At 36.6% G+C, this 21,593-nt stretch overlaps 1 protein-coding gene across 7 annotated transcripts in view; it reads right to left on the reverse strand.

Moving 5' to 3' along the window:
* Positions 1–21,593, reverse strand: part of LOC112161710 (Kv channel-interacting protein 2) — a 102,616-nt gene that overhangs the window by 38,773 nt on the left and 42,250 nt on the right. The window contains exon 1 of one of the 7 annotated variants that reach the window (XM_024297088.2): positions 17,104–18,693. The exons of the other annotated variants lie outside the window; for them this stretch is intronic. Coding sequence (XP_024152856.1) covers positions 17,104–17,191 — 88 coding nt within the window. The 5' untranslated portion in view covers positions 17,192–18,693. Of the gene's footprint in view, positions 1–17,103; positions 18,694–21,593 lie in introns of those variants that run through there. 7 annotated transcript variants of the gene reach the window in all.

Consider the following 21,593-nt stretch of genomic DNA (forward strand, 5'->3'; position numbering starts at 1 on the left):
CAAACAAACTCAGGAGGTTAAAACCGTTACAAATAAGAACCAGGAGAATGAACAATTTAAATAGAAATTTTCTCCCAATCATGAAGTCTGTTCCCTCCGTCACTGAAGATCAAAGGAGAACCATCTATAAATGAAATGCTGCCTTTAAGCAAAAACATCCTACACACGCTATTACTTTGATCATGTGGCTTAAAGAAAAAAGTGAAATTAACAAATACGTGACACTGTTTTTTAAGACTTATGTTCAAGGTGACTCAGTGGCAAAACGATGCAGAAAAAACCCTGAAACATCAAGAATGAGCTGCAAAAATCTGATGCTCCTTTTTGCAAACAGCAGTGAAAGTGCAACAGAAATACTGAGGTGTTAAACTGCTAAAGTTAGCTTCTCTGCTCAGATATCTATAGTTAGCAGTAAATTTATTCATCTGCCACGGAACTTGCCGACAAAGGACTGAAGATACACTCCCATTGAGTTAGTCGGCCTTTAATGACTGAAGAGCTGGCTGGAAAGAGCTGATTAGAAAATGAATTATTTATCAAAATACTATTAACATTTTTCCCTGAAAAGTGAAGAATTAGAAGCAAGTCTTTGAGGTGCTGAACATCAAACCAGGTTTTCTACCAGGTGAGTCCAGGGACTGATGGGGAAAGGGATCACTTGTTTGTGAGTCGCGGCACACACGTGTTAATCACTCTTAAGCTCTGACAAGTGCATTTACATAGATTGTTTGGATTATAATTAACATCCTGCTGTTTGCCTGATCCAGGTTCTTTATCTTATTCTCAGGATAATTGTAACATAGCCATATGTTCTTGTTAAGCTTGGAAATTCATTTTGTTTCAGTCTACAGGTACTATACAATACATTTTAGCTTACTTCTGATTTGATGCACCTCTTTAGATTATTTTCAGAGTTAGTTTAACTATTTGTCTTTGTGTTTATCTTGCAGATTTGCAACAAATGTAATTCAAAGTACATGTATCTGAAATCTCCGAGACAGTAAAACCTCTCTTATATTTTTATTTATTTGCAGACCATTTAAAAAAAAATTAATCCTATTTAGTAAGTTTTATCATTTATAACCCCAACTTAAGTAAAAAAAAACTTTAAATCAATTGAACACTAGACCCTGAATCTGTATTCTATGAAAGTTCATTTCATTTTCATTTATTCATTTATAAAGCACCTTTCACCACCAGCCAAGGAGGCCCAAAGTGCTGTACACAAGAAAATACAATACATAACAATCCTTAAAACAATTTAAAAATAAATAAATAAATACATACATAAAATCCTACTTAAAAAAAATTAAAATTTACATGATAAAAAAGCAGCTAGGCAGATACTACAGCGCGATAGTGGAGGAACAATTTAGATTTAAAACTCTCCAAAAGTGTGACCTCTCTAATATTCAGTGGCAACTGGTTCCACAGCTTAGGAGCCAGCACAGAAAAGGCACGATCTCCTCGGAACTTACATTTGGTTCTCGGAACCAGTAACAAATACTGGTCCGCAGAACACAAAGACTTAGAGGGAGAATATTTTAAAATCAGATCAGAGAGGTAAGACGGTGCCGTACCTGCCTGTGATTTAAAAGCAAATATAAGAATTTTCATAAAAATCAGATATTGCACGGGCAGCCAGTTCAAAGAGACCAGAACAGGGGTTATGTGATCAGACTTCTTAACGCCACATATAAATCTGGCCGCTGCATTTTGCACCAGCTGTAATCTGGCTAGTGAGGCCTTGGGTAACCCGGCGTATAAGGAGCTGCAGTAATTCAGCCTGGACAACACAAAAGCGTGGGTCACTATTTCTAGGTTTGGTTAGGATATGAAGGACTTGATCCTGGATAAACGTTTTAACTGGAATAAGCAGGACCTGGTTACTGCATTTATTTGTTGGTTCAGTTTCAGGGCAGCATCAAGTTTCCCTCCCAAGTTAGTGACCACAGACTTTTCAAAGGGAGCGAGAGAGAGGAGGTCCAGACCATGATCCTGGCGCCCACCAAAGGAAAACACGACAACCTCTGTTTTGGTCTCATTGAGTCCAAGAAAATTAGCCGACATCCACAGCTTCACTTCATTGAGGCATTCAGTTAGCGCCGTAACTGAGCGGTCGGGACCTTTGTGTATGGGGACATAAATTTGGCAGTCGTCAGCATACAGGTGGAAATCCACCTTCTGCTTCCGAAGCAGCTTCCCCAGTGGGAGCATGTAAACCGAGAAAAGCAGTGAGTTGAATTTTTATTTTAATAGAACTATGGAAATAAATACACTTTTCTATGATTTTCTTAGTTTTTGGAAAGGGTCTGTTTATATTTCTAAAAATAAAATTGTGATGAAATAATATATATTTTTTAAATAACTTAGATGCTTCATAACTGTAATGTACAAACGTTGCTAATTTTCTTAAAACATTCAAAAAAGTAAGATTTCATGCAAAAAATTAAAACCCTAAAAATAAACAGTAAATAGAAATAAAACAATAGATCAGATGAAAAACAGAATTTTTCTCTCAATTAAATAAAATAAATTAATAAAAAAATGTCTGCCACATACAGTGTTTGTAAATGGTGTTGATGTTGCACATACTGTCCAAAGATTACATGAATCTGATGCTCCTGTTTATTCTGAAAACTGCGTTTTACTGAATCTCTGAAGATGCTTGTGGTTAATGGTCTCCACATGAAGAGGATGACAGTATCCCGTGAGAAGTGAGAGTCTTAAGGAGATAATACAGGATGAAAGAAAAACAGTGATACAGCATCTGATTCAGATAAGATACAAGCTTTTCTTTAACTTCATGATAAAATTAAATGCTGATAAAATGCTTTTAAGGTTTTGAGGAAAAAACATGTAAAAAATGAAGTCATTCTACTTCTCCTTGACTAAAGATGGAGGCCAATGCAAATGTTTTCTATGTATTAAATGAAAAAGTGAGACAAATGAGCCATGCCTTTAGAAGGTCTACACTGAAAAGCTTTGCCTTAATCTCATCCTTCACCTTTGTCCTGCACGTCTGGCACATTCATGAATTTCATCAATCTTCCCGATACATTGGTTACATTTTTATAGCTGGTTTGAAAAACTGTAAATTGGATTTCAATTAAAAAACAACATTTTGATTGTGGCTAAAAAAAAGCAAAAAGATATTCAAAACCAACATGTGGAGTTTTAGGTTTAAGGTTTAACAGTAAGACATTTTTGGTTAATGACTTTAAAATAATATGACGTCGATTAATTGTTTTTTGTTTTTTTTTGTGTACAATTAAGTAGACAATTAAAGTTAAGAGCAAGGGCTGTTTTTGTTCCCTCCTGTTTTACACACAAAATGAAGCTAAACTGACGCGTGATCACACTAATCTACTTTCTGGCTTTTTATTAAAATTAGATCACTTAAAACATGAAGTTCCTATTTTAAAACAGCACTAATTATTTACAAAAAAGGACATCACCATCTGCTAAAATTATAGCCAGATACAATTTAGCCACATTAATTCTGGAAGGATGTGTCTTTAGTAAAATATATGTCTAAAACAAAGAAAAAACAAAATGAATCTGTCTGGAATTATCAGAGACTCAGTTTTGATGACTCAACAATGTTATTTCTCCAATTGTTTTTTTCCGACCTCTCTTCAATGCCTTCAGTAAATTACATTTCTAAAGCATGAGCCTGCATATTAACAGTGAAGTCTCAGACATAGCACAAAATGTCATCAAACCCAAAAGCATTTTTTAATAATCCAAAATCTAATCCAAAAACTCTATCTTTTCTTTCATTTTTGCCTCCTCTTGGCTGCATATCCTTTTCAATTCCTCCTTCTCTGCACAACGCACACACATGAGAGCTACTAATAGAGGTTTATTTTTAGTACAAGTGAGGCGAGTGTATACACATGATGGATGACGGTGATGTTTTACACATTTCTTGCGGAGGGGCAAAAACGATGAGGGTGAACTAGATGCTGGAGATGGGTTAAAGGGAGTTTAAGGTGCTGGTTTGTGACAGGCGACACACGCCGGCAGAGAGCCTGCAGTAAATAATGTGCTGAGCAAAAAGAAGCTGGGAGAAAGTCTGCTTCCTCCTGAAATCCCCACAGGCAAAGGAAGATTGACCTACAAGCTCCTGAAGATCAACAGGCTGCTCTGCACCGGATGACAGCGCTTCTCTTCAGAGAAATGAAAGCTGGCAGAAACAGCCGGATGTGCAATTGTATCCAATTACAAGCAGCTTTACCTTTCAGCAAAAGCATTTGACCAATTCTCTTTTCAATTTTGTTTCTACTCGAGTAGAAGCCCACTATAGATTTACAGTATGTGGCTACAGGAAGAAACCGAACCCTGAAGTAGAAGATTCAGAAGCTGACGGACCAACAAAAGAGTGAGAGAAATGACTCAATCATCACAAGACAGAAGGCAGCGTGAACAGCATGGAGCAGATTAGGGCTAAAACAGTGGGAATGATGCCTGACAAAACAAAGGATAAAAAAAAACACTACAAGCAACAGATACATGGAGGGAATGGCCATCAAACGCACTCAGATAACCAATAACCAACTGTCGCTTTTCCTTTATTAATCTGGAATTTTTGTGTACAAAAGTGGCAGCACGTGTGAAAAAGGAGGCATCTATAAATACAAATACTTCATTTCTTGAACATGTTTTGACCTTCCGCAGCAGATTTATTTTTAGACCCTTTTTTTAAAATCTATTTTGCAATGTGCGAGTCAGATGATGTCAGAAAGAAAAAAAAAAAGAAACAGATGAGGCCAAGCGGCATGATTCAAGCGACGATCTTCACACGTCTGGCAACAAGACAAGTTCCTAAAATGCAGCCCTCAGATGTTGAGATTTTTTTTTTCATCTTTTTGCCCTTTTATTATAAAAAAAAATGTGTCACACAGTCAAAAAACACAACAGCTGTCACAGCTTTGTCTGCAGCTCGCAAAATCCCAATCGCAAATGAAGTGGAACAAATTCATGCAAATGGATGTGAATTTATCCTTGTCTCTGCCCTGGAAGTCACCAAACATGGAGCTCGTGGTGCAGCTTCCTGCTGGGTTTTTATATTAACTATTACGCACCCATATGAGACACACCAGCCACACCGGGGAAAGTGTCTCAGCCCTTTAGCGACACACACAAGCAGGGGAGCTGAAATATCTTCCCTGTTTGGTAATAAACAATTCTCCTTCCACAGGGAATTCCATTACCACAGAATGAACACAAAGCATACAACATGTTAAATTCTACTTGTCAGAATTCACATGTACAGCCAGCCTATATTTTATTAATTACATTCAGTTATGTTAAATTGAAAGAGGAAACTTGGAGGCAGGTATGTCAAATGTAAGAACTCTAAATCTTACCTCCATCTTTAATAACCTTCAAATTCAGATGACAAAAAATCCATTCTAACCTCATTTATAAAGCAGGAACTCATATGGGGACAACATGTTCAAAAGCATGCAAGACTATGAAACAAACACCGTGGCAAGCCTTTCTGTCATTTAATCAATATACTTGATATCAGGCTCTTTTAAGCCTAACCAATAATGCCAAAAGTACAACTAGTTAACTAGTGAGAAAGAAAAAATGTCCACTGTTTAACGAGTGCAGTGCAAACAGCTTACTGGTTAAACAGTGCAATTATCACCAGTTAACCAGTGAGATGTACATACTGTTACTAGTCAACTAGTCAGCATTTTGCATGTCACTAGTAAGCTAGTAGAAGAATTTGGCTGCACTAGTTAACTAGCGAGCTTTGCTAGTGAACTAAAAATGCACGGAACTAGTTAACACGTGGCTTACTAGGACTACCACAAGTAAAGTAGAACACTTTTAAATCACTCCTAGTTACCTAGTTCATATTTCTGTTGTCACTAGTTAACTAGTTAGCATTTTGCACATCACTGGTAAACTAGTTCAAGATGTCAGTTACACTAGTTAACTAGTGAGCTTCACATGAGCCTTACAAGTGAACTTGTAGACAATTTGAATGCAACTAGTGAACTGGTGGCCTGTTAGGACTGCCGCTAGTAAACTAGTATATTTTTTAAGAAAAACATTACTCGTTACCTAGTTCACATTTTTGTTGTAACGAGTTAACTAGGTAGCCTTTTAAATGTCACTAGTAAAATAGTTTTATATTTTGGTCAAACTCGTAAACTAGTATGGTTCACTAGAAAACGTATAGAACATTTGAATGTTAGTCACTAGTGACATTTTAGGATTGTCACTATTAAACTACAACACTTATTAAATGATTACTAGTTAACTAGCTCACATTTAGGTTGTCACTAGTTAATTAATTAGCATTTTGAATGCCACTTAAACTAGTATAAGATTTTGGTTGAACTAGTTAACCAGTGAGGTTCACAGGAGTCTCAGTAGTAAACATATAGAAAATTCAATGTAACTAGTTAATCAGTGGCCTTTTATGATTGTCATTTAACCTTCATTTTACCAGAAAATGCCCTTAAGATTAGATCTATCTTTCAAGGGAGTAAACTAGTATGCTTCTTAAATCATTACTAGTTAACCAGTTCACATTTTTGCTGTCAATAGTAAAATAGTTAGAATTTTGCATGCCACTTGTAAACTAGTATGATATTTTGGTCGCACTAGTTAACTAGTGAGTTTCACAGGAGCCTTACTAGTAAACGTATAGAAAATATGCATGTAAACTAGCTAACTGATGGCATTTTAGGATTGTAAACTTGTACACTTTATAAATAATTACAAGTTACCTAGTTCACATGTTTGTTGTCACTGGTAACTAGTTGTACTTTGGCATTACTAGTTAGGGTTAAAACAGCCTGATATAAAGGATATTGGTTAAATGACAGAAAGGCTTGCCATAAATTCCTCTCTAAAATCACATCATCTGTGTAGTAGATTCTTCATGGCATGCACACACAGAGCACTGCATCTGCACACATGAGTCCAGCCTCAGAGAGAACATGTTTTATTCATACATAAAAAGATGATATGGTAATCTCTTTGATCATAGCCACAAGTGAGCTACAAAGTCTGTGAAAAAAGTGTTTGTTTCTCTCCATCTGAGCGGATCTTAGAGTTTAATCCAGTGAAGTAATTCAAGACTCTGCTGCAGAGAGAGAGCTGGAGCTGCACACCAAACCTTCAGATGTAATTCATTAGGTCAAAAAGTTCTAATCCCATTTAGAGGAGGATTAACACCAATTCCATTTAGAAAACTGTCAGCACACATAGCAAATGACTCCCATTAGGAAACTAAATGAAAAAAAGCATTTTATATTTTTTGTAAAAGTACCACAGCAAGACTGTAAAGTAGAAAAAAATAAATGCAGGTTTCATAGAAAGTTAATCAACATAAGAACAATGTTAATGCTTTTGATTTGCAAATCATTCAAGCATTTAAAACTCTCGTGTTCACACGTTGTCATGCAAGTCTATTTTCTGGGTCTACTATGAAGTTAGGTCTGTTGCAAAAGTTTTGTCGCGTGTAAAAAGGTTTGGTACTTGTACTAGTGAGAGATTTGTGTGTCTGATAATATGTGTTGAGCAGACAGGCAACACCCTATAGTTAGGTTTGTTTTTTTGAGTTTATTGTTTAATCAAAACTTGTTCAAGAACTCTTCTGCAAATCACAAGCCAAGTTTTCATTCATGTCCTTAAAGTCTACAAAAATGTAAAATGTTACAAATGTATGCCCATTTATCTATTTGGAGTAATGAAATGAGTTTTTCTATGTACAAATTCAAAAAAATAGTATTTTCAAGTTGGTTACTGTAGGAAACATTTGCTATATTTTGTGACTTGAGTTGGCAGATGGAGGGAAAAAGTCCATTTTCTGTTCTGTAGAGAATGATGGAGAACTATAAAATGTGTCACTGCTGATGGTTGTGAAGATAGCCTGGGGAAAAGAGCAATGAAACAACTCAAGATAGCGATTATCAATTTGACAGCATGTGACTGAAGCTCTGTAGAAGTCAGTCAGAGTGAGAGGAAAACTGTGGAGTTTGAGCAGCTGACAAGATGAAGAAAAACCCTCAAATGGATTCTGCATGCTCCAGGAACAAAAGTTGTTAACAGGCTATCATGACCTTCAGTTTAACAGAACGTGTAGAATATTTCCAAAATGCAGACCACAGCAAATTAACTGATATACAGAGTTTAATTTAACTAATAGAAAAATTAAAAATCCTGAAATTAGTTTAAATAAACCTGGAGTTGGGAATAATGATTGATGGAGGATCCCAATGCAGATGGCATAAACATTAAAACTTCAATACATGTATACAAAATGACCAATTATTGTACAAAAAAGGAACAAAATAGTGAAAAAGACCAGATTTTATCAGTGAAGCACTGAAAACTAAAGTTGTAATATATGGCGTAAGGACTAATTAACAAAAACAGAAACAGCTGATTGATTGGAAACTTCTAACTGGTGTTCAAGGCACAAGGAGAAAGCAGCAATAAAAAACACAAACAGTCTGAATTACAAAACATGACTGAGAGAAATCTGAAAAATTAACATCCTACATCTGAAAGGGACTGTCATCACAAGAGGGCCAGCTAGAGCCCAAATGATATATCAAGCAAGGTTATGGTCACAGAAAACAGGTGAACCCAAGATAAAGGAGCTAGGAATGAAGCGACAGAGGGGGATGAAAAATGAGCTGAAAACAAATGTCTGAGGAGCTTTGCATAAGATGCAAAAACAAGCTGAGAGGAAGTGAAACAGATATCAAAGATTAGATGTATTGATGATCAATGAGCAGGAGTATGGTTTCATTTCCTGATAATGTCGTGACTTTAAATGCAGTTGGGGAGCTGATAAAGAAGTATATGAATGTTAAAAGGAGCTGCTTGGTGTTTACCTGGATGCTGAGAGCAGAGCGGTGTGGTTTTGTATGATGAAGCCTTGAATGACAGAACCATGTCTGGGAGCTGTTAAACATGCATTTAAGTTATAAGACAGTAGTAAGGGGTGCTGTGGGTGTGCCAGAGGAGTTCTATGTAGAGGTGGGACTGCACCAAAGATCACCTCTGAGCCCTTAGTGTTTGCTGTGGTGGCGAACAGACTGACAGATGAGATTAGACAGGAATCTCCATAGACCATGATGTAGTGAAAGAAGACAGCAGGTGGAGGACAAACAGCGGAGGTGGTGTTATGCTTTAGAAAGGACAGTAATGAAGGTTAGCTGCAGTAAGATAGCGTATAGGTCACTTTACATACAGACCAAATCTCTGAATAAACATCTGTTTTTTTTTTTTTTAGTTATCAGATTTACCAAGAACCATGTGAATAGAATCACTTGATATCCTTCATCCGGTAAGAACAGTTGTTTTCAAAAGAATTTGGACCAACACAACATTTCTTTTCAAAGAGTTTATATTTACTGGCATGGTTTTCCATTTATCTGGCTTATTTAGTACTGTGTTTTTCACATTATATAGTGGGACACCGGATCATAAGGCGTGCTGTCAAAGAATGGTTTATTTTCAAACTTATCTCATATTTAACCATAAAGTGCAATTGTCAGTCAGTCAGACTCTATTAACCGTGTTCACAGTAACAGTAAAACTTGTTTGAAGCACAATACACATTAGCCACCTTAGCATATGTACAATATAGGCTGCCATGATTAGTCGACTAGTCACGACTATGTCGACTTTTAAAATGGACGACGACTAATGTAATAGATAATTGGTCATTTTTTTTGTTTGTTTTTTTTTTGTCTTTGACACACATGTGCAGCGATACTAATCTGGGTCAGAAGTGATCTCACAGGAAGTTCAAGGAAGACTCAGGTACCATAAAAACAAATGAAGGAAAGAAGCTGCATGATCGCTGCACTTCCGATTACGTCATGTTTTTTTTTTTTCTTTTTTTAAATTAAGGTCTTTAAGTGTGCACCTACTGTGCAACCTAGAAAATAGTGTAGAAAATAGATGTCACACAGTGAAAATGCAAGACACAACATGATATACTTAAGCCAGCCAGCATTTTCTCCCTACGGAGTACACACAGAGGACAGCAGCAATGCATCGTCTCTTTACATGTTAGCTACATTAGCAGAGCTAATGCTACATATGTTTGCAAATGTCCTTTAGGAACAGGCCATTGACTGTATGAGTTTAAGAGAACTGGACATAGTGAGTGGTTACACCACCCATAGAAAAAGACTTGATTCCATTTTGAACAAAATGAATTCAATTCAGTTGCCATTTTTTCGCAATATGAACGCAATACAGTCCAGTGCTTTATACAGTCAATGGAACATACTAAAATGGGGTTTGAAAGTAACAGATAGTTTAAAACGGGAAATTATGTATTGCAGTTTTTAGAAAATAAATCATATGATGGACTAAAAAGAGGGAATTTCGTGATGATTGAATCCCAGAAGTTATTATTGCAGGCGTTGTATCATTTCCAGTTAGCTAAGGCTGTTATTGACAGGCTTATTAAAGGATCAACTTTAGAAAGCGTCCCTGCACATGATCATCAGTGTAGAACAACAAAAAGTGTGCAAAATTTTAGGAAGTATATCAGGATGGCACCTGTTAAGAAAAGTGTGAAAAGTGATGAGTGTCAAAAGAGTATCAGCATGAATAAAATAAAAGCTCTACATGACAGTGGAAGGAGGTGAAGCTGAAGGTGTGCAGGTTCTTTCAGAGGTGACAAGGATGGATAGGATCAGACATGAGTTCACGTGAAAGGAAACCATGTTAGAAGTTTGAGGACACAGCCAGTGAAGCCAGACTGAAATGATCCGGACATATTCCGAGGAATGATGGTGGATGTTTCAGTAAAAAAAAAAAAAAAAAAAGAATCTGAGGGTAGAGTTTCCAGGCAAAAGACTTAGAGGAAGATGAGATTAATGGATGTTATGTCAGGAAGCATAAAGGTAGCAGATGTTAGAAAATGATGCAGAGGATGGGGTTAATGGAGAACAGAAGATTCTCTGTGGTGACCCCTGAAGGGAGCAGCCAAAAACAGAAGAAGAACTGAGAGACAGTAATGATTGATAACAAGCAGGTATGGATGGCAGCAACAAAACAGTGATAAAGCATCTATATAAAACAGAAATTGAAAGGAAAAGCTGAGTAAAATATATATATATATATATATATATATATTACATTCTTATACTGTAAAATAAATGTTCTGACTGCATTTAAGTTTTTTACTTACATAATGTGGCAAATATTATGTTACACTTTTGTGTAAATCTGCATGATATTTTTCCTCTTTTTTTTAAAGAACGTTTTACATTCATGCAAATATTACAAAATGAAACATGGTTATATTATTTTTAATATTTTCTGAGCTATTGTTCCAGAACAAACATAACAGCTTGTTACTGTCAGCTTTTCTTGTCCAAAAACACATTTAAAGGACTCTTTGTACAACTTAAACAAATAGCACTAAACAAAAGCGACAGCATGCAGACGGTAGTGTCCTTTAGAGTACAATGAAAAGAACGCGTCAGCTTGAAAAGCACTTTTGTGTGAATTGTTGCACTTAATGTGAGAGTTTGTCCATTGATGGTAAAACTAGATACACAGCAATGAAAAATACTCCTTATTGCATGATTTAAATTAGTGTTTAGTGAAGACGCACAAATGCTCGACGTTGGTCAATACAATTCTTCTGAGAAGAACAGGCTCAAACAAACACAGAGGGTCTGGTGCTGTTTTCTACGTGTTAATCAAACTAATGAATTGGTGAGCAAAGAGTGGCTGAAAAAGGGTGACTCATCACATTATGTTTTCATCAGCCATGCATAAACCCAACTCTAATTAGACTCCGTCACACTTCTGCCCCTGTTTATGGTTGGATAGAGCTTTTTTTTTTTTTTTTAGACTGGGTAAGTCTGGAGATTCAATTGGTGGGAGATCCAGAAAAATTACACTTTTTTATTAGTTTAATCTGCTGTCACACTCTTAAAAGCATGTAGAACCATCAACAACTTGGCACAAGTTAAAGAGATGCTCTTTTAGATTTTGAATTACCCATAAAAAATGCATGAAAACAGAAATAAAATGATAGATCACATTGATTGCACTATGAAAGTAAATTTGAACCCCTTCACTCTTCTGTCAACAAGATATATTACAAGACTGATGTTAGTTGATGGCATTAAAGTCTCACCCCAACTATAGTGATTTATAGAATTATGATTATGCAGTTTTTTTGCAGGAGTGAAGGGAAAAATTGATTCAGCGATATAACGCAATATTTTGTTTGGCAGTACTTGTATTGATTTAAAATGCTGACATGACTGTATATAATTAATTATTTATGAGCGTCCTTTATTGTTTTCCACCTAAACCTCCAACCGCTAGTTTGCAGCACACTGAGCCTCTTTGAGTACTTCTACACAGCGACCAAAACAACAACAAGATCTTGTGAGAACTTGTGTTAAATGTTCAGTCAGCCTTGTGCTTTTTGTTGTGATGGGACATCTACTGCTTACTTTTTACTTAGAATGGGTAACGAAAAGTGAAAAATTGTCCTGGTACAGTCTTAGGATATATCGTGATACATATCGTATCGTGACATGTATTGTATCGACAGACTCTTGCCAATACACACCCCTAGTTTTTTGTGAAAATCAAAAAACTTGTATCATTTTCTAGGACCGTTTCTGCAGAGCAGCAGAAGTTCATTAGAATTCGCCTCTGAGTTGTGGAAGTAAGCCTCCACTAATATCCCATCATCCCTTTGTTTACACTCTCTCTTGCTATCTTACAACCCCTCACAGCCCCAAGCTACCATTACTGTTGTAGAAAGAGCGAGAAGCCGGTGTAGGTTAGGAAAATGAAGACGTTCATGGATCATTTGTCTGCAAGTGGATGAATCAGAATGGAGTTTAACAGGGCAGTAGCTGAATCACAACTGAGAGCTTTTTCAGAAAACAAGTTTTTATCTGCTCCTGATCCATCATGATTTAAATAAAGAAATACTCAGAAACACATAAATTATCTTATATATGTGTGAATAATGCTACAATGACATGTTACAAACACGATTTTCATTGGAGCGGGTCTTTAACACCTTTTTAATTTGAAGCAGACCATCAAAGAAAACAAACTCTGGTTTGGATCAAACAGTGCAAATAAGCCTTCTGATCAAAGACAGTAATGCTAATGACTATAGCATAGAAAACCTGAGCTCTCTATTAAATTCTTTTCAGAAAAACAGTATTAAAAAAGTCACCTAACTGTTTACTCTGGGGAATCTGTAATGTCACGGATCGTTCTTTGCATAGTTTAAATCACTTCCACGTTCACACACAGTTTGACAACAAAGTGAGTTCTGTCTTTCCTCGCCTCACCTAAATGGCATGTCCCTCAGCACCCTTTTACAGCCCCAGAATACCACAATACTCAAATACCAAACTCTGAATGGCCTTGATGAAATCCCACTGTAGCACTGCCATTATACAGTTCAGCCCGCTCTGGCTTCCACTGCACTATAGCAGACATTTCTCTCCTTCTCTTTTTTTCTCTTTGTCTCCCACTGGAGCAGACACGCAGGAGCCAGTAGTCATGGTAACTCCATTCTAGATAAATGGCTGCGTATGTGCATACGCTCACTACGTTTAAAAAAATATAATAAATGAAAGTTATGAGGCTGTGGGTGCTGTTCAAACAGTGAGTTTGCTTTTTCTGTGAAACAATTTAAACTCAAATATTTGCTTATTGTTGCTTAAGCACTCAAAGCATAACAGAAAATGAATGAATATTATACTTTTTTTTAACATTGCTTAAAAACTTAAAGATCCGCTTCAATGAAAATCATGTTGTTGGTGTTTTTAGCATGTTCTTGTGGTGATATATTTAGAAAATAAAGCTCAAAATTGCATTTCTGAGTATTTCTTTATTTAAATTGTGAATCAGGAGGCGATAAAACATGCCAACTAAAAAATATTGCATTTGTCACATAGAAAATAGACTGGTTGGGTCACAAGCTTCCTGCTCCAATCCAAAATGATGCATCCACTTACGCCTTCATTTTCTTCAGATCTGGCTAAAAAATGTTCAGCTGGATAGCTTCAATATTGCTCCCAATTTTTGCTCATTAATGTTAGGTTAGGGGCTGTAAGCTAGAGGGAGAGAGTGTAAACAATTTGGGTGATGAGAAAGAGGGCGGGGTTTCTCCACCCCAACAGTTCCACCAACAACTCAGGGGTAAATTTCTAATGAACTACTGTCCCTCTGCAAAAGCTATTTCCTAAAACAACACATTTTTTTTTTAAATTTGCCTAAAAACAGCATAGTCACAATTAAAAGACCACTAGGAACACTTTGAAAATAGATCAAAAGATGATTTTAGTGGGTCTTTAAAGGGTAACAAAACCCTAAATCAACTTTTTTGGCTGTTGATTTCCATGAATGGAGCTTTAAAAGTCCTGCCTGTTGATCACATTTTTGACAAATTAAAATAAACTTGTTTAATTTTTGAAAATATGTTCAAAAACCGTCTGTGTGCTGCTCCCAACAGGTTGACTTGAAGTACTACAATTGAATTTCGTGATTGGTCAAACCATTCAAGTCCCACATCATGATCTGCAGCTCCAGTAATGATAACAGTCCTGTTCCCAAGCCCCGCCCCTCTGACTGGATTTTAAAATTCAGCTGTGGGTGGAGTCAGCCTCCAACTTCCTTATATGGTAACCCTTTTAAAAAGAAAACCCTTCACAACTAACTTCCTGATCAATTACTTTATGGCTTTAACTGAATTTTATTTCTGCTTTGGTTTATACTTATGTCATAATTTGTTTATGATCAGTTACACTGTTTGGAATGATTAATAAAAAATAAAAGTCTCAATTTCTACCTTGTTGAACCAGGTTCCTGTTTTACAAATGTTAAAGAAGAAGAATACATTTGCAAGAAGAAGTATATGAATCCTTTGGGATTGCTTTGGTTTAAAAAAAAATCTGATCTTCATCTAAGTCACATCACACAGTTTTATTAAACCAATAAAACACAAAAATTGAAAGTTTTTGTGTTTCTTTTGAACAAAATGTGTAAACAGTGTAGAGTGTAAAAAATATGTGAACCTTGGATTTAATAACCCTCCTTTGGCAACAATTACTTCAACCGAGTAGAAATTATATTAGTTTAAGCAGACTGTGTTTATGATGTGATATGACTTTGATGTAGATCAAAAATATTTTATGACAAATTTATGCAGAAATCCAAGTATTCTTAAAGGATTCACATAATTTTTCTTGCAACTGTATATCAATACTCCAGGATGAATCAAGCCTATCCCAAAAGAATGGATTAAAACAACACAATATTTATTTTAATTTGGAATTTAAATATTTAATCATTAATAGTGTTACAGAGTCTTAATAAACTGGATTTTTTCCCACTTTTTGGCAGCCATAACTCAAACCAAACCTTTTTCCCAGCTACAACATTTGTTATGTATGAAAAGTTTGATATTAATGACATCCTCATGGAACATTTGCTTCTTCCAAGAGGTTTCAGAGGCTAACCTGGTGTTATTCATACACAGAATGAGCAGATTTCCTCAACCAGTGGATGTTTTCTTGGTAAGATGCTTCTATTGACGAGCAAAAAACACTTCAAGGAAACAGTTTTAGAGAAAATATTGGAGAAATGTTCAAATCACGCACATCCCCCAAAAAATTCTTAACATGTTTTGTTTTTTTGCAAAGAAAAAAAAAGTTAATTCAAGACATTTTTACAGTAATACCTAGTCAGTCAAGGTTACAATATTCCATTATATTTGTTAATGAATTGTTGTTTTTTTTTTTCCTTAACAATCTTGAGGAACAAAGATGAGTTTTAATCATAATTTTTCCATTTCCATTTTAGGTTGAAAATATGCTCCTTTAAAGCTACCAAACATATGATAACAACCAAAACCATGAATTAACCAAATCAAAGCTTCAAAATAGGAATTTCTTCATAATACATCCAACCATTCAGATGTGGCCACATTCAGCTGCGTTTGCATGCATGCATCTCCCCCAAATGTGCCCAGCAGCTGCCTTTGGAGCACAAATATGAGGCTCTGCAGATGTCAGAGTCTGAAGAGATAACGAGGAGAAAAGCCTCAAGGAAGGGAGCAGCACAATTGTCAAATTAGCATTCAAAGACCGGTCTATTGACAAGGTCATCTAAACACAGCTCTACCTCCACCCGCAGGATCAGCCGCTGGCATTCGACAGAACCGCCTCACTCTGTTATGTCGTCCCTGAGGCAATGTGAGCCGCAGCTCAATATCACTCAGAAAATGATTGGAAGGTTTAGCAGCGAGCTGTCAACAGATCAGATGGAAAAGAGAGTCTTTAATGATAGTAAATGAGGAATGAAGAGAAAAATAGCATGTTTGTAAAATTTGAATGAGTGACAAAAAAAAAATACTTTAATGGGTTAAAAAGTAGATTTTGCTTTGTGATTATAATCAACAAGCAGCAAAACAAATAGCAGTTTCTGTGATTAACAAGAAGAATGTGCAGATTAGCATAGCAAAGTTTAATTTCAAGTTGCACAGACATGGAAGAAGGGAGGATGGGCATCAGTGAGCCAAAGTCACACTGAGAGCTGGATGAGAGGCTGGATAAAAGGCTGCATGTGTCTTTCACCCACTGAGAGTTTCTGAATGGAGGTGAAATGACACGTTTCCAAAGAGAGCGCTTGGAGGAGAAAGAAGGACAGAGCTGTGAGCGGAGCAGGGAGAGAGTCAAAAGGCAGACCAAAGGAAATAAAGAGCAAACCATACACCAACTTTCATATTCAAACCACTTTTCTTTCCATTCATGCATAAACTATAAAGATCTAATGTATGCTCATGTTTCTTGCGCGTAGCAAACGCTTGGATCTTCATGCTTCTTCCCGAGCTTTGCTCAGGTTTTGTAGATGAGCACTCAGACAGAATGCACACACAGATGTCCGTCACACAAAATAGTGCACGTGTGTTTGCAGAGACAGCGCTAAAAATGAAAACAAACTTGACAGCGGCACGTCTAAGAAGAAGGTTTGAAAGCAGGACTTTAGTTCCACCCAGCTCCTCTTCAAAGCTCCACCAGCAACCCTCTGGGTGAGGAAGTTTTGGCTGCTTACCTTGGGTGAGCGTTCCCGTGAGAAAGCGGTAGAAATAGCGAGCCACCTTGGTGATCTGCCGCCTGCACCTTTTCCTGCACTGGCTCATCTTGCCGTGGAGGTGATGATAGTGATGAGGGTGTCAGGCAGCTAATCTGCCCAGGAAAGCGAGCTCTTAAGGATAGAAGGAGAGGACCGGATCGGTGTGTGTGTGTGTAAGTGTGTGTCTATGGATATCTGATTGCAGGTGTCTCTTTTTTTTTTTCTCTCCTCGCCCCTTCCCTGTCTTTTCCTCCTCTCAGCTCTTCTCTCCACCTGTAGGGCGCTGGCTGTCAATCAGGCAGCATCGCGCTCTCTCCCCCCATCACGCTGCGAGAGGCTCTGTTCTGGCTTCTCATTGGCTGGCAAAAAAAATGTGGCTTGAAATTACGCACATGAGAGAGAGATAGAGTGAGCATGAGAGGCAAATACTACGAGGAGGCTGGCGTGAGTGGCAGGTGGTGGTTTTAATTTTGCTCCACTCTGTTGATGTGGCTGTTTTCTATTTTTCCCCCTTTTCACCACGCCAGCAGAAGACAGTCTGGAGCGGCTTGACTAAAGTGACAAAGGAAACAAAGCAAACGCATCATTTGCATCACACATCCTTCCTCGCTCGTGCTCATTAATGATATTTATAACACATAAAGGAAGAGTCAACTGAAAGGGAGAAGTGGAAGCAAACAAAACGACAGGAGAGCTGGAGACAGGTGAAAAACAGGAATGCATAATTAATATTTTTTCATCCATTGTAGCCAAAAAATAATATTTTCAATAGTCCTCAACAGCAGTAGTTACGGATGCATCTTTACTGTATGTTGCAGCAGAGGCAGAAATGAAGCCTTAAATCCTTTGGGAGTGAGGTAAATGAGGTATTTATGTAAAGCTTTTTTGTCTTATCATCCTGCTTCCATTCTCTACAGTGACTGAGCAGGGAAGCACACTCGCTTTGATTTTCCCAGCTGTCACCTCTTTTATTGTGTTCAGCTCTACAACTTCCCTCTTGCCACTCCACCTTTATCTTCTCTTTCTCCCTCATGTTGAAAAGTGTTTGTGAATGTTAAAGTGGTTACCGTTACCACAGCAACCTCATGGATTTTTTTTCTTTTTTTTGTTGTCACAGCAGTAGTCTCACACAAACGCTATAAAGGAGAAAATTATTTAAACGGTGGACAGATGCTTCCTTGGAATTCAACTTCTATACACGCTCTTTTGTGTTCACTGCAAAGTCATAGTGTGGTCAACCGTCAGAGGAGAGATGGAAACGAAACTTGCCTTAAAGAAGGAAAAGGGGCAACAGTTTTAGAAAAGAGATGGCGCAAAAGGTTAAATAAAATGTTCCGAGAACTTTATGGAGGAAAAAAGCTTTATATGGCATCCTTAGTGTACTTTAGATGCTGCAAATAGAAAAACGGAAATATTTAATTTGATATCCTTAAATTTTACAAAAAACATTTGCTTTATAACAAATGGGCTTAATATCTGTTGCTGTAAAATGTGAGACACTATAACAAAATCTCCCATGCAAGACTATTGTGAATTAGAATAGGGAAAACATTTAAATAATACAAAAAATGAATACAGAGTATGCATTATTCCTATCAAGATTTTTTTCACCACAAACATTTGAATAAATTATAAATATCAATGAATTCCGCTAATAAAATTTACCCAAAGTGTATTCCTGTGGGGTCTTGGAACTTCCGGCTGTAATCAGGGCCGGCCCTGAGCATAGGCGGTCTTGGGCGGCTGCCTAGGTTGCTATCGGCTGGAGGGGGTACCAAATCACAATGGTTATATATATGATTGATTTTTTTTTCTTTCTTCCTTTTTTAATGCTAAACAGTTTGACACGCTACTCATTTAATGTAAAAATAAAAAAATAACAATTCAAAAACAAACAGAATAACTCAAAAGTTTAACGTAATCAATAACTGCAGTGCAGCGCCCTTCCTGTCGTTGCTGCCATCTGAAAACTGGGTTGGGGCAGGAGAGGGGCTTGTGGTTTTGCCGCTGCTTTTTTAAACTTTAAGGATGAAAACAAGAAGAGGAGGAAACACAGGCTCAAAGCAGAGCATTTTGGTCGAAAAAGTCTAATTTAATTTAATCTTTTTTTTATTTCTCAACACCTGTAACAGTTTAAATTCCCCTATTCCTCTTGAATACTGGCAGAATGATGATGTAATCAGTTAGCACATTTGCTTTTAAACCATGAGCTTCCCAGTTGGATCCCCTGCTAAAACAACAAAATCCAGGATCCTACAGGGGGCGCCAAATTCATTTTTTGCCCAGAGCACCATGCAGCCCAGGTCAGGGCCAGGCTGGAATTTGCAAAACATGGAAACTTATTTTTCTTGTGTTAGATGTAAAAAATCTCTGATCTTCATTTCACAAATGAATCAAAGAAAAAGCTCTGTTGAAATATTCCAACTGGTTTTCCTTCATGGACTACTGCCTTTGAGGTTTCGTCTAATTTTGTTTCTGTATTGTCACATTAAAGATAAAAAACCTCAAGATAGAGAACATCTGGGAAAAAAAACACTAGTTTGATGTGTAGACAAAGCTTTAAATAAATCTGAAACAAATGTGGTGATGTGAATAGTGTAGGCTGACTGATAGCAGCTAAGACTCTATGCTAATGTGCCCTTGTGATTGATTAGCCCTGCACTTGTTATTGCTTATGATAATTAGCCATGTGGAGCTCAAAGCCTGCTGGAAGGAAGCTCTGATGTTTTAACATCTGACAGTCAAGTGAACTGGAAAAACATTTGCATCTTTTTTCACTTGTAATTTAGATCTTGGGAGAATATGTCATTACAACTCTGCTTCCAAATTAAACTGATGGAGATAAAAGGAGCAATTTGAGAAAGGATGAAAAGAAAAATTGGGAGACAATAAGAGTAAGAGACTATCATAACCAGAACTTTTTATAATTTGGAGTTCTCAGGACACACTTTTCAGTAGGGATGGCACAATTCTCGGGGTAAAATCAAACCCCAATCATGGGGAAAGTGAATCTGTACTGTTTGCATTTTTTTATGTTAAAAGTATCAAACACGTGTTGTGCTAAATTTAATTACTTCTTACACCAAGATTAATATAGGCCAATTGTGTTTTATTTTCTTAGAAGAAAATTATATATATATATATATATATTCAGTTTTAGATTTTTTTGTTGTTGATATTGTTGTTTTGTAATACATATATCATATATCGAACCAAACCGTGATCCAAAAATTGAGGTTTGAACCAAAAGTGAATTGCTGCATCCCTACTTTTCAGACTTTTTGGATTTTAGTATGTAAATAGAAAATGGGTCCTAAAGCTTTAATAAACATCCTGAAATTAATGGCCTTAATTTATCAGCTTTAATGCAATCTTCTCTCTGTTTGATCATTCAAGGGAATCAATTAGGCCATTGATAACAAACAAAAAAGACTCACAGAGCTCAGTAATGTTGGGCATTGGGAATGTCTCATACTTAAGTTACATTTCTGCAATATTACACTTTTTTTTACTAAAAAAAAAAAAAAAGGCCATCTTTTATTGTGAAAATCCTAATCTCTTAAGAAAAAAGATGTTCAGAGGAGACTAAAAGCACATGCTCAGACACAACAAAGACAATCTGTGCAGCAACAGAAAGACTGCCAGACAATCAGGAGTAGATTATTAGCAGCTGATTCATTCATTCTCCTGTTACGGAAGATGGATCTACATCCTGAAATCTGCAGGAGAAATCCACATTTCACACGCTGCACGGCTGTTCAGTTTAATATTTGATCCACGATAGCATCACACTCCAAAAAAACGGATATTAGCTGCCTGTCAAACTGCAATGTCAAAATGTTAACATCTGCTAAGCTGTTTGCCTTCTGCATCCAAGCTTCTATTTTTAGTTCAGAGAGCTGTCAATCACACTACCCTTAAATACACCCATTTCCTACATCACACTCATTGTGCTTAGGGTAAAAAAAAGGGTATGGGGGAGTTAGAAGCTTTCAGAGATGTCAAGCAGGAATGTTATCAGCCCTGAACGTCAGTTGAACCAGCAGCACCATGTAGTCCATGAAAGTGGACAAAACTTAAGCAATTATCCAATGTTTGGATAGAAACCCCAAAATAAAAATTAAGAAAATGAATAGAAAATATATAATGAAAATGGAGGTATGTGAAGAATTAAACTGTTAAACAAACGTTCTGGTTTTATTATGTTCCTCTTAAAATAGGGTCAAATTTTACAATTTGGCACTGTCCAATATTTCCCCATGTGCAACTTAGAAAAAGAAGCCCAAATGGACAAATTTACAAATAAAACCTTAATACAAAAATGGAAGTAAACTTTTAAACTAATTTAATAAAAGTAATTTTTGTCATCTCTGGATGAATAAATGAAATAGAAAAGACTGCAAAAGTATGGCCACTCTGCCAAGAGATGGACATCAAGAAATTATTTGTGTAGCATGAATATTGACAAG

This window comes from Oryzias melastigma, linkage group LG15, assembly GCF_002922805.2.
Source record: "Oryzias melastigma strain HK-1 linkage group LG15, ASM292280v2, whole genome shotgun sequence".
In the NCBI taxonomy this organism is placed as follows: domain Eukaryota; kingdom Metazoa; phylum Chordata; class Actinopteri; order Beloniformes; family Adrianichthyidae; genus Oryzias; species Oryzias melastigma.